The sequence below is a fragment of the Schistocerca americana genome, chromosome X, assembly GCF_021461395.2.
Source record: "Schistocerca americana isolate TAMUIC-IGC-003095 chromosome X, iqSchAmer2.1, whole genome shotgun sequence".
NCBI lineage: Eukaryota > Metazoa > Arthropoda > Insecta > Orthoptera > Acrididae > Schistocerca > Schistocerca americana.
Window position 1 is genome coordinate 424,739,847 of NC_060130.1, and position 16,909 is coordinate 424,756,755.

The 16,909-nt window shown below is 38.3% G+C and overlaps 1 protein-coding gene across 1 annotated transcript in view; it reads left to right on the forward strand.

The window, feature by feature from the left end:
• The window catches only part of LOC124556058 (stress response protein NST1-like), a 630,068-nt gene that overhangs the window by 394,687 nt on the left and 218,472 nt on the right, over positions 1–16,909 (forward strand). The window contains exons 7-8 of the mRNA XM_047130088.1: positions 4,129–4,318; positions 14,013–14,143. Coding sequence (XP_046986044.1) covers positions 4,129–4,318; positions 14,013–14,143 — 321 coding nt within the window. The remainder of the gene's footprint in view (positions 1–4,128; positions 4,319–14,012; positions 14,144–16,909) is intronic.

Here is a 16,909-nt window from a genome sequence, read left to right on the forward strand (position 1 = left end):
AGCATTGGAACTATGGTGTCTGCTGCTACTCAAACATAAAACATAGGTCATGTCATTCTGTTGTTGTTCTGCAATGCTATACCCTGGAATGGCCCTCAAATTTACACAACAACATGAGAAAAACTCAGTATGACATTTCTACAGCTGCTGATGTAATTTATGTCCATAATGAACTGAGAAATGTGGTCCACTTGTCCACATTGTCTTGGTGAGCCGTGGGTGGAGACTTTATAAAGAAGGCAGTGCAGTGTTTCCTTCCTCCAAGTTGTGGATATGTTGTATTGCAGATTGGATATGTTGTATTGCAGATAATATAGCATACTATTCCTTCCTATCACACTCAATTTTTGCTGTGTTGCTGTAATCATTTGCGAGAAAAATGCTAGGGGCTGCCAGGCCCCATGTACGAGTTGCTGCAAGCTATCACTACCTGGCTGATGTCCACCTTTAATGCCATTGGTATGTGAGGAGCACTGCCTGAGTTACGTAGTCCTTAATTGAGTTAAATGCCATTAGTTGCTCTTGACTCTACCTCACTTTCCTCCTGATGATTAAATATTTTCCTTTGGTATATTTTCCTGCAGATGCCTGTGGTTCTGCTGCTTTTGGTGGGTGCATTCTCTAATAACTAATCATTCTGAGGCAGTACCACAGATCTTTGTACATCTTCAGTATCAGCACTTCGTGAGTGTTTCCTACCCTCTCAAGCATTGGAACTATGGCCTCTGCTGATGCCTTAAAACCGAGGAAGTTCACATTGCTTTTTCCCAAGATGCATTTGTGTTTATTGATGGCAACCCGGTGTCTGCATATGAATTGGAAAATCTGTCTGAGATCATTTTTGTGCTGCTCTAGCAACTCTGAAAACACTACAATATTGTCCACATAACAACACATACAATCAGTGCCTCTGAGAACCTGGTGAATAAAACTCTGCCATTTGTGCTGCATTTTTCAAACTGTATGGCATGAATTGGTACTCAGCAGGCTGATTGGGGTAGTGATGGCTGTCTTTTTTTTGTATATCCAGGTGTATTTTTGAATAGGCCTTCCCACAATCAATGAGCTGAAGATTTGAGATTTCACACTAGCATTATTAAAAACCAACACTGTCTGCCACAGTTCTGGTGTTCAGAGCTCTGTAGTTGCTGCACAAACCCCATGTGCTGTTCTGCTTGATCACCATGTATAGTGGTGATCCCCACTGACTCTCCAAAGGTGCCATTACATCCCCTTGGATCAGCTTATTAATGTATTCTTTTGCAGCCACAAATTTTTTGTGTGTTATACAGCACAGCTTGGCCACCACCAGTGGTCCAGGCAATATCAGAATTAAATGCATAGACCGCCCAGGCACCTTGCCTTGTCTACTGTCTTAATCTGTAGAAATTTTTCTATGAAGCTATCCAAGTTCTGGTCACACTGTGTTGATTCTACTGTTGCTAATGAAAGTAGTTTCTTGTTGTGGAGGTCTGCTGCTAATAGATACTGGTGAAGGTAATCCACTCCTATTATAGGTTCAGTAATGTTCACGACTATGAAGGTCCACTGGAACTTCCTGTCCAAACTGAGGGCCAAATTGAACTGCTTCCTACTAAATGTTTGAATGAAAGGTTGATCAGTGGCATCTTGTTGACAAACTGCCTGTTGGTTTCTGTCTCAGGTTCTTTGGCCAACATTTGTTTAATGATGGATAGTCCACCACCAACAATGGAGGGTGAAGCTTTGACAATGCCAGTCACTCATACATCATCAAACAACCGTTGGCCAAAGAATCCGAGACAGAAACCAAACATTGACAAATGTCAACAAGTAGCCATGAAAGCCTTAACAATGGTGTCTTATGTTTATTAGTGTTTTAACTCCATCTGTGGCTATTGTATCAGAATCTGGAATGGTAGTGGTCTGTGGCTTCTGAATATTAACATTATTCTGCCCTGAGGAGAAGTTTGTCACACTTGTCACCACATTGTGTGAAATGGATTTGAGCTGACCAGTTGCGGTCAAAACCAGAGCCACTCATGTCCCATTCATTCATTGTTTTGCATGTTGTACCACTGGGTCTGTCAAACAGTAGCATTGCAGGGAATTTGTTGTGACTAGTTGTTTGCAGACATCTTCTTGCGTGGTGCAAGTGGTTGCACTCCACGGGAGTTAACGGAAGCATATGTCTCAAGAATTCCCAATGTGGTAGCCACAGGAGGAGGATAGTGGGTACAGAAACTATTTGAAAGAGAGTGACAGCCACTGGTGCCCTTTAGTGGCTGTCGGAGGCATTCGGGTGACTGCAGGATGCTACACATTTTTGAGCTTTCGTTCTGAATCATTGGCAATACCGGCACCAGCTGAATTTCTCAAAACATCTCTCATCATCCTGATCATGACGAAAGGATGCATTATGCCACTGTCTCATGTCATCAGTGTGTTGCATGTTTTTAAGTGCCAAAATTAAGGCACTCAACTCTTTCACGCTCATAGACAGTTGATCTGGGCTATCAGGTGGCTCTACCCCTAGTATGTGTGGTTTGGTGCCTTCTGCCCTGTTGTATTTTGTTTCCACGCTGTGGACTTTGTACTGGAAACAACTTACAAAGGCTTCTACATTATCTGCTACCATGTTAAGTGACAACTCCATGTCTACTGCCAAAACAATCCAAATGTTTGTAGGTTGTAGGGAGCTGTGTGAACCACAACATTTGTAAGGAATTTTCTGATAACAAATGCACTGTCACCAGTGACCTAAACCCTTGGAATAATTGATTGGGTGCTCTGTTTCCCAATTGCTTGTCTGTAAGTAATCTCTGAAGCCATATTGCAGCCATTGACTTGAAATGCTTTGCTTGATAAGGCATTTTTTTAAAAGGAATATAACTATGAGTTCACAATGCTTCCTCTGCTTAGACTATCTGAATTTAATTCAAGTGAGCAATGACACAGTGAAATTGTTCGATATCATTCCTGATGCCATGCTCGTTGAAAATGTTTTCTACATGAGTGAACCATAACTCTGGTCTCCTTGGCCAGAATGGAGGCTGTTTAACATGGCGGGAGATCCTACCTTGCGCTGACATCATAGGTAGCATAGGATGATGATTGGTTTGTGTACTTGCCTCGGAATGCTGTACCATATGTGTTTCTTGATGTGTATTCTCCTGCCTGACATTTCTGCCACCTTTGAGGTTATTAATTTCCTGTGCTCCTTTGCATGGTCATCACTGTAGGATTTTTGTGGACACAAAGTAAACAGACACTACAATGATTATGTATACATGTTGTCTGAATATGCATAATTATTTTACTTTACTTTACACAACATGAAAACGTCTTACAACAAGCAAAAGCATGTGATCAGTGAGAAAGTGCAAAGAGCACAATATAGGGAAGTTTTGCACACAATCTGTCTTTTGTTTGTTCACAACTGATTTGGAAATCCTGAGGTCACTACAATATTAAGGATTCCATAGCTCCAGGTATGAGTTTTACGTACAGGGCAAGACAACAGCAAAATAAATATCAAAGTGTGCAGTCCACGTCACTTCAGACAAAGAGAAGATGCACTTAAATGTGTATTCAATGAAATAAAAATCTGACATCAGTGTATATACCTCTGTATAGTTCATGTCTTTTCTTAGTTTAAAGGGTTTGAGTTGCTGGGTTTGAGTCCTATCACTCAAGTAATACAACATGAGTGGTATTTCTCCAGTTGATATTAGTTGTATGTTAATCATATAATTGGTTGATTTTTCTGATAATAGGTATCTTACTTTCTCTCCTATAGGGAGACTCTTTGCATTAAAAATATATTCAACTCACCCTGTTGCCCTGTAGAATGCCTTCTCTGCTGCTCAACACATTCCCTGTGTGATAAATATCAGTTTATCTTTAAGTGCTTATATGTTTTTCTTTTGAAACTGTGGGAAGGGAAATACCATTATAAACAAGAAAAACAAGAAAAAGTAAATCAACTTTCAAAATATGGGAAAGAAGGGATTTCAGAAATCATAATTCATATGTTACATAGGTAAAGAACAGTGTCTGATTTCCTCAGTTATAACATTGAATATTTGCATATATTTTCCACCAATATGTGTGTATTTTACTGAAATTAAATCTTTCTCTGTTCATTAGGAAAGAATATAAAACAGAATACAAGAAAAAATTCCAGCCATTTTCTCATTATGATTATGTAGAAGGAAAATTCTTCAAAAAGAAACATGCAGATCCTTCTTCACAACAGCTTTTACTATCTGATATGCCCCATAGTGACTCATGGTATTGTGAAGTTCTTGAACTACGAAAAAAGGCTGGAGAGTACAAGGTAAAGAACATTTTCCTGACACAGTTTACATTATGTGCATGCCTGGTGTTAATTTTCTTCATAAAGTTTTGCTCTCAGTGAAACATGGTATTTTGCTTTTAGAAGTAACTTTTGCTCTACATGTGTACGTAATAAGAATAGGATATTGTTGAAATAAAACTGCTGCAATGAGTGTTGAAATAAAACTGCTGCTCTTCTGCAAATTAGACTGTTTTTAATTCTTTTTCCCTATATAGTCTGCTTAGGTATATTCTGTTACTTGAAATGCTTCTTTATGGAATTATTAGATTTTTTTATTACAGACTAGTTTATTGTGAAAACAACAGCAGATACTGTCTTCAGATAATATGAAATGCTTCCATCTCCTCAAAGCACAAAATCATACTTGTAAGAAACTGCTACTAGTGACTGAGCCTTTGCAACATCCTCAGTATATCTTTCAGTATTCAGTTATAAAAGAGACTTTTTTTAGAAAAATAATGAGTCATTTCACAGCCTCTTGTTACATCAAATAATGAGCAAAAATTGAAACTAAATTACCAAAAACACAAGACTGACCAAGAACGCAGAAGACCAGTTTTATACAACAGATAGTATATTATAGATATGCAGTCAGCATGCTGGGAGCCCATACCAGCAGCAAGGGCCACATGTAACCAACCTGTGCAGCTGCCTGTAGGATGTCAAATGCAGTTTGCTCATGAGATCAAACATTTGTCAAATGCCACTAGAGGAAAGGGACACATGAAAACACTACAGGGGCAGACATATTTCCATATCTGTGTGTCTGCTGATTCATTTGTGCTGCCCACATTGGCCCCTGTGGAAAGTCATACTACAGAAAGACATAAATAAAATAAATCCCTTGATCATCAACCTGTCTGTAAGTAGATGTCAAGGACTGCATTAAATTGTTACTGACATGAATGACTTTATTAGTGTCACTAAGTGAAAGATATATACATGTAATAAGAAACACGATAGACATTTGAGATTTTGTTGGAAGTGACCTTGCTGATGTAACATATGTCAATATTAATCCCAGCAAACATTCAAAACTGTGTTCTAGATGCTTTGCCATTAGGAATCAATTATTATAGAAGTGGGTCATGATTTGAATGTTTTATTTACAGTAACAATTTTTTTCCTGTGGGGAGAGAGATGACAGCTGCCTCCCTAATCCCCACCCCCGCCACAAAGGAGTATGCCCATGATTTTATTATAGTAACTGCAGCCAGTTGTTGTGTTCATGGGTCTTTTACACACTTGACAGTCCACTCGAGCTGTAATGTCTATTTATTTTTAAGATGCTGCTATCAATAGTCATTTCCCTTTTCTACCAGCTTTCGCACCCTACTTCTTGTCAGTATCAGTCACTAGAACATTGTAACAATGTGCATGTGTTGTAAGTTTCTAAAAACTGTAACTGATGGCTTCATTTGCATTGGTGATTCCAGCGTTGGCTGTTGGAGGTGACCACACTTACAACTCTCTGTCTGTCTGTCTCTGTCTCTCTCTCTCTCTCTCTCTCTCTCTCTCTCACACACACACACACACACACACACACACACAGAATGTATGAGACAGATGTATATTTAACAATGTGTAGAATATTTTTTTGCCATGATGCAGGAGCATGCATCATAGCTTGGTTTCCACGAGACATAAAGTATCGGGGAGGAATCCTGATCCATGACCACTCAACTCTCTCCCTCATCTCATGGGAATTAAGTTGAGCTGAGTCCAAGGTACATGCACATCTTGCTCAGTGATGTTCATTGAAATCAGATAACCTAGGCCACCATCCACCCTCAAGTCCATGGAGTGTTCCTCAATCTATGCTGACTTAAGTTACGAGTGATGCATCACCTTGCTGAAGGCACGAGGTTTCCATGGAATACTGTAGGTAAACAGGTGGATGGCCAGCTGCTGTGGGTGAGTGGCTCTAGGCACTTCAGTCCGGAGCTGCGCTGCTGCTAAGGTCACAGGTTCGAATCCTGCCTTGGGCATGGATGTGTGTGATATCCTTGGGTTAGTTGGGTTTAAGTAGTTCTAAGTCTAGGGGACTGATGACCTCAGATGTTAAGTGCCATAGTGCATAGAGCTATTTGAACCATTTGAACCAAGCAGGTGGATGCACATAATTGGATTGTTGGGTCTTTTACCATGTGTGAATAATGAAAGAATGCAGATATCTGTGGGGAACCATTCATTCAACAAAAACAATCTTCACATGAAAGTACATCCCCAAAGTGTGCCCTGTTGGTAATTGGGTTCCATCGCGTCTGTGAGTTATGATTTAGAGATAACTTGTCATCAGTACATGCTATTGTATACTATGACTCATCAGGCCAGATTAACTTTTTTCTAGGCTTTTGACAACCAATAGTGCTAGTCCCATGCTTGTGATAATCCCTAGGACCTATGGTGCGTGATGAGTGGAGATACACATTCAAGGCATGACTTCTGTAATCCACAGCAAGGGGGTGGCTCTGAAAGGCATGGATGCTCACTGGTTTCTGTAGTGCAGCATTCGGTGATGAGACGCTTTCTGCACTATGGCCCATCTTTAAATTACGATGATCTGAAATTGTCATCAGCAACTCCAGTCATCAGTGTGATTCATCCAACCAGACATTATGTTTCCATTGATCCATGGTCCAGTCTTAACCATCCCATGCCCACTGTGCTTGTAACTCACAATGTCATTGGTTCAATGTAGGAGCACGTAGCAGTTGTCAACCATGGAACTACATGATCAACAGTGTGCTGAAATATATGCTTTAAAAGCATATGCTTGCACTGCTATTGTACTCCCTCATCAGACTGCCACAGATTGTCATCCATTCTGCTTCACAGAGTGGGCAAACCTCTGACCTCCACATTCTGTGAGGAGGTGTGGACATCCAATACCTTGTTACCTGTTTGTGGCTTCACTGTGTGCAGCTACTTTTCAGAGAAACTCATAATAGTAGCATGTGAGAACTGACCAGCTTAACCATATACAAGATATTCATTTGCAGGTGCTGGGCTGTAACAATGTCCCCTTTGTCAGAGTCACTGATGATAGTAAATTTCCTCATTCGTGGCCCGTAGCATCACTGGATTGATTCTCCATCCATCTCTGTTTCACTTATATGCTTTATTTACCATGTCCACTGTTTTACTGCCACCAAGCAGCATTAAGTCTTGCAGTGTGCAGTTATCATAATGTGCTGGTTTGTCACTGTTTGTCTTTGTTTTAATGTCTCCAACTGGATTTCATTAAGTAAATGTATGACAATCTTGTTCTGACTACATTTTCTAAGAATTCTTCCAACGAATTTTAGCCTTAAATGTGATTTTCTATTAGTTAAATGTCTAAAAGTGGTACTGCATGAATAGTGACTGATTGTTGTAACAAATTTACTGTGCAGGATAAAGATACAGAAATTTTCTGTCTCTTTGCAAACATAACTTTTGCTCACTTGTATTGGAAGTCAGCTACAAATGTGTTCACCAACCACTGGTAGTATGTAAATCTATGTGCAACCTACTGCATTTTACTGCAATTTTCTACATATATGCCTTTGAATGATAATAATCCTACCACAGTTTATTTTGGTGGATTTAATATCATTTGTACTTCTGATGATGTCTCATTATTGAGACAAGAATATTCAAGACTACTGAAATGGAATGAATTTCTAACATCTTTCAACTACAGCCATTAATGCAGTTTCTCCTGATAATTTCAGGTGTCTCATGAGTCATTTAGGTATTCTGTTACAGCATTTAAATGCAGTAAAAGTGAAGGCTATTACAATTCTCATAAATTTTAATATGAAGTTTTAACTGACTTCTGCTATAAAGTAGATCTTATCCCCTGCTGTGCTCCTTTTATCTAATTTCCACAGTGATCTTACTTGTTCAAGTCACTGTCGATTCTAGTACATTAATCAACAACAACTTTGTAGTTACAATTAGCATCAACAACATAATTGGCAAACAAGTTAGAATTGGCATATCAGTGATAAAACGTTTTCCATAAATCCCATCATGGAGAGCCTCCAGCTATGTGGAAGGAGCTAAGTTATACAGTAATAGGAAGAAGCAAGCTACTTCTATAAAGTACACTAAAAACAAATTTTGACTGGTGGGAATCTATTCACGCTAACGAATATGGAAATACTTCTAGACTATATATATCAGGACACTAACAGCTACTTTGAAAAAAAGCTTCTGCTCCTCTTCATAAATTATATAGTTTCTAACAATACATAAATGTCGATCGTAACTGCAACAGCATCTTGGACCCATACACAAGCCTGCTGGAGAAACAAGTTAAACTTTAAAACACAGCTCTCTCAAACTTGATGGGAGCGTATTTAGTTAGAACTTGATGTCAACTTAAAATTCAGCACTTACAGTAATGAAATTGCTACAGATTTCCTAAAATAACCTATTGAGCAACTTCCAGAGAACTTGTTGAGAAGCTGTGGTTACTATACACATCATATTTTAAAAGAAAATGAGAGTTATAAATTCAATTGGGAATTTCTAATGTGTCTGAAAAGCCAGCTACAAAAATTTCTGAGAAATTCAAAACAAAGTAATTGAGAAAACAACACACACACACACACACACACACACACACACACACACACACACACACACACACACGCACATGCACACACACACAAAATAAAAAGAAAAAAATAAATAAATAAAAAAAAACACTGTGGGGACAAAAGTCATGGAATAGTGATATGCACATATACAGGTGGCAGCAGTATTGCATACCCAAGTATAAAACAGCAATGCATTGACAGAGATGTCATTTGTACTCAGGTGATTCATGCAAAAAGCTAAAAGTTGAATAGAGAAGAATTCAGAGCAAAAATAAATGTTACTACAGAAGATCTGCTTCTGTTTAGTAGAAGAATTTATGAATGCAAGTCTAAAATGACCAATTTAAATATTTTCCATTTATACCATAAGTTCATAGCAGATTTATTCAATGGTTGTGTTGTGATGGATACACCATTTTCCTTCAGATCACTGAAGTTAAGCTCCATATGATGTGGTCAGTACTTGGATGTGTGACCATCTGGGTCTGCCACACACTGTTGACAATTTTTTCTTTGCCTTTAAGGCTGAGTCAAGAAGGGTGGTGGTGTAACATCCCAGATCAACAGTCTTTGTGCCTATGTCCTGGATTAAGTTCCAAATGTCTTTGCAGTGCATCATGATTTGAGAGAGTGCTACACTCTTGATGGTCATCCATCCACCAGATGGGGACATTAAGCTCAGTGGCCTGCTTGGTGCTCTTTGAAAGGAGTAGGCCCCAACACGAACAACACACTACACTACACCAATACACATGCACCCATTACAGTCACCTGCACCTAACAAATACACTTCCACACACAGCTCTCATACTGCATAAAGGGAAGGTGGCTGCAGTTGCAAAGGACAGGGAAAACATTTCCTTAGGTGGCTGAACCAGCCCTTCAGGGCCTCCCAGCCATTCATGCAATATGACTTTACTTCTAGCTGATTTAGTTAATTCTACAGATTTAACTGTAGTTAAATGTTTTTATTATGTTTTTTGTTATTATGAGTCTAATGTTTTCTTAAATACCACAAGTTTTTAGCTAATATATTTTGTTCTACAGACATAATTTGTTCTTCTTATTATGATTTAATTATATTTATATAGTTTGCAATTGTGGCTTGTCTGACACCCATGTGTAACATCAGATAATAGAATTTTTGGAATGTTCTCCTAAGTAGCTGCATGGTAAGAAAAGTGGATTGCTAAGCAAAGGGGGCTGGGTTTATTCCCTGGCCAGGTTAGAGATTTTCTCTGCTTGGGTGTCATATAGTCCTTACATTTGCATTGCTATAACTGACATCATATTGTTGAGATTGCTGAATGGGCATAGCTTGAAAGTCAATAAATAGAAAAAAAGAAGACATTCTGGGATCAGTAAAAATCAAATAAAATCAAATGATCCAGGGCTATAATGTGTGCTGATGACCCTTGTGATCTATTATGCACTTAATATGTAGTGATACTATTGACACTGACTTTCTAAAGACACTCAAAGACTGTCTGGTGGAAAAGAAATTGTACTGTGTTAAACGGTATCTGTTAAATTAAATTTGGGTATATTATTTTTTATAATCATCATAATGATTGCTCCTTAGAAAGTAATTTATAATAAATGTTTTTGTTTTTGATGTTTCCTATATTTCATGCACATTTACTCAAAAAAATGTTCAAATGTGTGTGAAATCCTATGGGACTTAACTGCTAAGGTCATCAGTCCTAAGCTTACACACTACTTAACCTAAATTAACCTAAAGACAAACACACACCCATGCCTGAGGTAGGACTTGAACCTCCACCAAGACCAGCCACACAGTCCATGACTGCAGTGCCTTAGACTGCTTGGCTAATCCCGCGCGGCGCACATTTACTATACACGTGTTAACCTGCAGGATCAAATAAAATTCAGTTCAGTTAAATTCACTAAAGAGAGGGAACATTGGGCAGTAGATAGGTGTACAAAAAGGACCACAAAATGAACAGTCATTTTTACCTCTAATTGACCTCTACATAAAAAAGTGATAGTGGTGACCTTTGTTAATTAATTAAATTGGATTTTAAAAATCATAATGTGTGTTTTTGAATAGAGCAATTACAAATAAAATTGGTGATGGCCCCAATGGTTCACAGGCGAGAGTGTGAAATTGCCTGAACTCTACAGTTCATTCGGCCAGGCTGCTGGTAAAATTTTCCATTGGCCAGTTGATCCTAGGATGAAATGTGTGACATGTACCCAATTATTTAAAGTGGCTTCTTTTGTATTTAATATGATGTAACAGATGAACAATTGTGCCAGAGTGGGATTTGAACCCAGATCTTGTGCTTACATGATGATTTATTTATTTATTTATTTATTATTGTGACTGCTCACAAGATACAGGATATTTGGATTTGAATCCTGGTCTAGCAAAAATTTTCATTTGACATGATATATTCATATATTGCAAGTTAAGTATTTCTGAATGAATTTCACCAGTATCATTTCATGTCATCACATTCTCTGATTTCATCCTCTTTGTTTCCATTTTTTCATTGCAGTGAATTTAATTCAGTTAGTATGTCATATTTAGAGACAACCACACAAATTATCTGTGTACAAACGTTATAATTTACACAGGATGAAAGGCAATTTAAATGTGATTTTCTTGAAGAAAAATAGATATGGAATATTGGCTATTCTAACAGCAGCAGCCAGTAATAATACTGCTTACAATTACCAGTAATTTCAATCTGTTAGGAGAGCAGGAAAAATTATATAGTTACTTGTTAATAAGTTACACACCAACAGTGTTCAATTGTAAGCAGAAAACATACTTTCAAATGTTTCTTTGTGCCACTCCATTCAATGAGACTCCATCAGCCTTTTTACAGATAACTTTTTGAAATCCCTGTATCAAGAATGAGTCCTCAGAGAATAGAAGAAAGTACAACTCACAGCTGTTGACAAGCCACACAATGTATCTATTTTTCATCTGAAAATAACCAACCTTCTTTGAGTTGAATGGATTTTACTATTACTGCATTCATCATCCTTGGTATCATGCACACATAGGCCAACATAATCAGATAGGCTCTACATTCTTGTATTTAAAACACTGACTCAGCAACTTACTGTGTCTACTTAAGAAACTGGATCCTTGTTGCGTATCTATGCAGGTATTGATGCAAAATACAATTTGGAGGCTGACGGATGAATGTGTGATGCTGCAACCCAATTTCACTGTGCAGCTGGCAAGGATGGTAAACTGGGGACATGTCAATACCAGTACATAAAGTCTTTGTGAATATATTTTTGTGTACTCAGTTGGATAGTAACTGTGTCTCACAGACAGGTGCATGAACAATACATGCAGATGTCAGCATTTGAGAGAGAACGTGTAGTTGGCTCAAAGAGGGTGGTTGGAGTAATTGGTGAATCACTCAACATGTGAGTACGAGTGATACCATTATTTGACGGTGTTTGTAGGAGTGGGTGAACAATCACGGAACAGCATGAAGAAAGAAGCAGTTGACCTAGAAAGATGCAGAACGTGAGAGCTTAGCAATCATCAGAGTGGCACTCAGAGCCCTGGATTCATCATTATCATTGATCTAACATGCAACTAGTGCTTCATTGACCATAAGGACCATTAATAGGTGTCTCACAGAAATGAGGCTGACCTCACGGTGCCCCTTATTCTGACTACTGTTGACCTCTGTACACCAACTAGCCCATTTGCATTGGTGTCATGCACATTTGGCCTGGAGTCTCATTGACTGGAGTATAATTGTATTTAGTGATTAACCCCACTTTGAACTGAGCCCCGATGACCTGTGGAGATTTCTCTGGAGATGTCCCAATTAGTAGTGGTATACCAACTTGACTGCTGCCTGCTGTATGACCTGACAACCAGGAGTGATGGTTTGTGGTGCAATTTCATTTCATTGTAGGACCCTTTTGGTTGTAATCCAAGGCACCCTTGCAGCACAGTAGTACACTGGCAATGTTCTATACCCCATGTTGTTGCCATTCATGGCAAAGCAGCCTGGGCTTACATTTCTGCAAAATAATGCCCACCTGCCCACGGTGAGAGTTTCTGCTGCTTGTCTTCATGCTTGCCAAACCCTACTTTGGCAAGCTCTTCCCAATTGTAAACAATTGTATTATTATGGTCATGGCCCTCCAACCAGCTCAGGATTTTGATGATCTGACTCATCAGTTAGACAGAAATTGGCACAAAATCTCTCAGGAGGACATCGAACGATTCTATTAATCAATGTCAAGCTGAATAACAGCTTCCATAAGGGCCACAGGTAGACCAACACATTATTGAGTTGTTGAATTTGTGTAGCTCTTTCTCTTGAATAAATCATCCAATTTTTCTGAAACTGTAATAATTTGTTTGTGTGTACATGTACATAACATCTACCAATTTCCATCCCATTTGGATAATTCCTTCATGGTGCGTTGAACCCCCCCCCCCCCCCCCCCCCCCACACACACACACGCATAGAGTGTATTATGATTCACTGTAAAACTAACAACCAATATAAGGAAAGAGAAATGAAGATTATTGTTTAAAATTCTGTTCACAGTGAGGTCATTAAAGGTAGATTCTGATATGAAATGAGTAGAAACATGAAATTATGTTTAACAGAAAATGTAAAATGTTGCAAGCTTTGAGCCAACATCACTATTTTAAGTATAACTGCTCTCATCTTGAAGATGCCACAAGTACTTGTGACACTTAATGCATTAACTTATAAACTGAAATGTAGTTTAAAGGAATGCCAAGGTCATTTGGAAATGATGAGATTAACAAAATGTAATTATCTCTGAAAATTGCACAGCTGTATGGAATCATTATTGAGAAAGTTTAACTATCAAAATTTAGAACGTACACACAAGGGGAAAAAACAATTTTTTGCAGAGTTTCTCAGTTCTGAAAATGTTGAATGATCAAAATTGTAATATCTTGGAAGAAAGTGATGTGTAGCTTTTGGGCATGGAATACGTCTTTTGAACTTGAACTTTAGTCATTTGTAATAAAACAAAAAACATTGTTCTCCATAAAAAAGAGAAAAATATTGTATGCTTACATGTAATAAATCACTTTACAGCACCGTGGATGGGGGACTGAGTTAGTACCTCAGCACATTGCAGAACTGTACAGCAAGCAAATGACTCTTTGGGAACAAGTATCACGCAGAAGTTCATTGTCTGCACTGTCTTTGGCTTCTACAACCCCAAGGTAACTTTCATTTTGTAATTTCTGATTTTTGATAAAGTTTATGTTTTACTGTGATTTATATCTAGATCTTTAATTCACCTTTTTTTGTTTCATGGGAACAATGATAACAACTTGCAATGCATGTAGTGTTTTTTGTTGCATACCCCAATGTCTTTGAGCCATTTATAAAAGTAATATCATCTAAAGCAGGCCTGGCCAAGGTTTGTGCTCTTGGAGTGCACTCACTCTCCACAAGTGCAGCTAAGTTTGCCCAGCACCCCAGCTTTCCCCACCACTGAGCTATTCCGGCAGGGGTGTGAATGAGATGGCTATATACCAAATGCTGCACATGTGGGAAATTTAGAAGGCTGTGTTTACTACATAGTGCAACTGCTTCTAACATCCAAGTCTCCAGATGTCAGACAGACAGATCAGTACCAAACATCGTATATTAACAGAGCATCAACCAAAACTCTGATATAGTTTGTGCTTTGTGCTGTCATCCAGGAGAATGTGCATAAATGGTAAGTAATAAGTAACTCCTGCCCTAAAGAGCACAGGGAAGGTGTAACTGTGAGCATTTGTTGTATAGAGCTCCCATGAGAAGTTGGTAGAGCATTAGTTTCTTGTATCAAGGGTCCTGGGTTTGAGCCCTAGTCATGCCAGTTTTGTACTGTAGTAAGTGTGAAACTGTCATATGGGACAACATGTTTCTGCCATGTAAAAGGCCTGTTCAGAGTTTATAGCAATGTTGTTCTGACAGTTTGCTTTTGCTTCATTTATTTGAAAGTAGCAAACCTATAGAGAACATCTGTAGTTTCACAGAATAAACATTAACAATTGGAAGAATAAAGGAACCACAACATCACACAAGCAGAAGTAGGAACAGTAACAACAGCAAAAACATTAATAATGATAATAATTATAAACAAAATAATAAGAATAATTGTAAGTTCATAATGCTCAGGAATCAATACAAACATTATCACACACACAAACACGGTGTTGTTCATTCTGGAATGACAGTTTCACAATAGTGCTTGCATACCAAGAAGTGTGTGAAAATACACTTTTGTACACGAAGCACATTTGATGAATGCCATATTTGTGCATCCAACCTGTAGATTGCAGAATGGAACTTTCTGAAACAGAACTGTATCAATATTCAAAGGATCTGGGTTTCTCAATGAGTTTATTCATCATTAAGCTGTGATGGTGAGAATTATAGAAAAGTGGAGTACATAACTGATTGTATGAGAGGGACTGCAGCTTAAGTAGATTATTCCATTAATCTCTTCTGAAGAACCTTGACCAGCATAAGAGATTTTAGAAATCATTAGCTTTTACATTTTGAAGAAATGAAGATCAAGCAGTTGATGAATGGAGGTTGTGTTTGCTGGAATTACGTGAATTGTGATTTTGTCTTCTGGCAGGTTATTTTGTATGTGCAGGCCATGAAGAACACTGCCATCTTTGTGAAGCCTGTAAGGAACCAGTATTAGCAGACATTTTTCTCCACTGGTTTTTTGTTTCACTACCACTTTTTGTAGAAATGTCCTGGACAGTTCTTTGGTCATTTTGCCAGAGGAATGAGAGTGGACAATTAAATTCAGTGCTGCAGACATTGACTGACATATATAAGCACTCAAAGAAAGAGGCTCTTGAAGAACTACAGACAACTCTGGAGCAAATTTGGCTGTCTTTGGAAGCAATGGAATAACTGTGTATGTATGTGGGGTCATGTGAATAGATTGTACAATCCCTACAGTATCTGTAGATCCTCTAGCTTCAAGAGAGTGCAGCCCACAGTCATATTGTTGTTGAATCAACTTTCATGAGCACTAGATATGTACATCTGTGTAGGCTGTCATGAATGTGTGATTTGTTTGTTACCAGTCCTCTCTACTGTTTTTTATGTCATTTCTGTTCTGGTACATATTCACTGTAACAAAAGATTTGACTTTACAACTTATAATACTATTTTTATGCTTCCAGTGCAATACTCAACTGTCATATGCATCAAAGCTTGGGAAATTTAACTACCTTGCTTTTCTTTTTGCCCACAATTACATGTCTACATCATGAAGACATCATCCCTTCCAGCAATTCTCTTTGAAGATCTCCAGCACGTGCATCATAATATATTTGTACCTATCTTTTACAGACATTATTCTCTCCACTTCTCCACCACTGTTTCCACTGAAACAACATACATCATGCAGGACATCTGGTGAGAAATATGTTTTTCATTACAGACACCAATGTACAAATATTTGAGTTGACTTCAGCTGCTTTTTGGCATTAAGCTAATATTTCAGCATTTTGATTTTCTTGTTTGTTGAGGAAAACAGTTCCCTTTTCTCCTTTTATGGTATTTCATCATTTCCATCATTTGAGGATTCTCCTGGTGGTGATATCAAAGACATTGACTCCTGTCCATATACTTGGACAAAAATGAATGATTCTGCTCCATCTGGTGTGGGCTCATTGATATGTAATGTTTCCCCTATGGTGAAATTTAACACCTTCCACTGACCAGTCACATCCAGTATGAATGCTGCACACTTTCTGTCATCTTCAGTTATTTCCGTTGTTGTAGGTGCACAGGTGTCAGTATGCAAAAATTCGATGACAATGTCAGCAGTGATCTAGGGATTCATGTCACAAAACAGCAGTCAGTTGCAGCAGTGGCAGTATTGTGCAAACTGGACTGCAATTCCAGACCTGCTTGTTTATGTATGCACAAACAAAACACTCTAGCCACAACACACACCTCTGATGTACAGT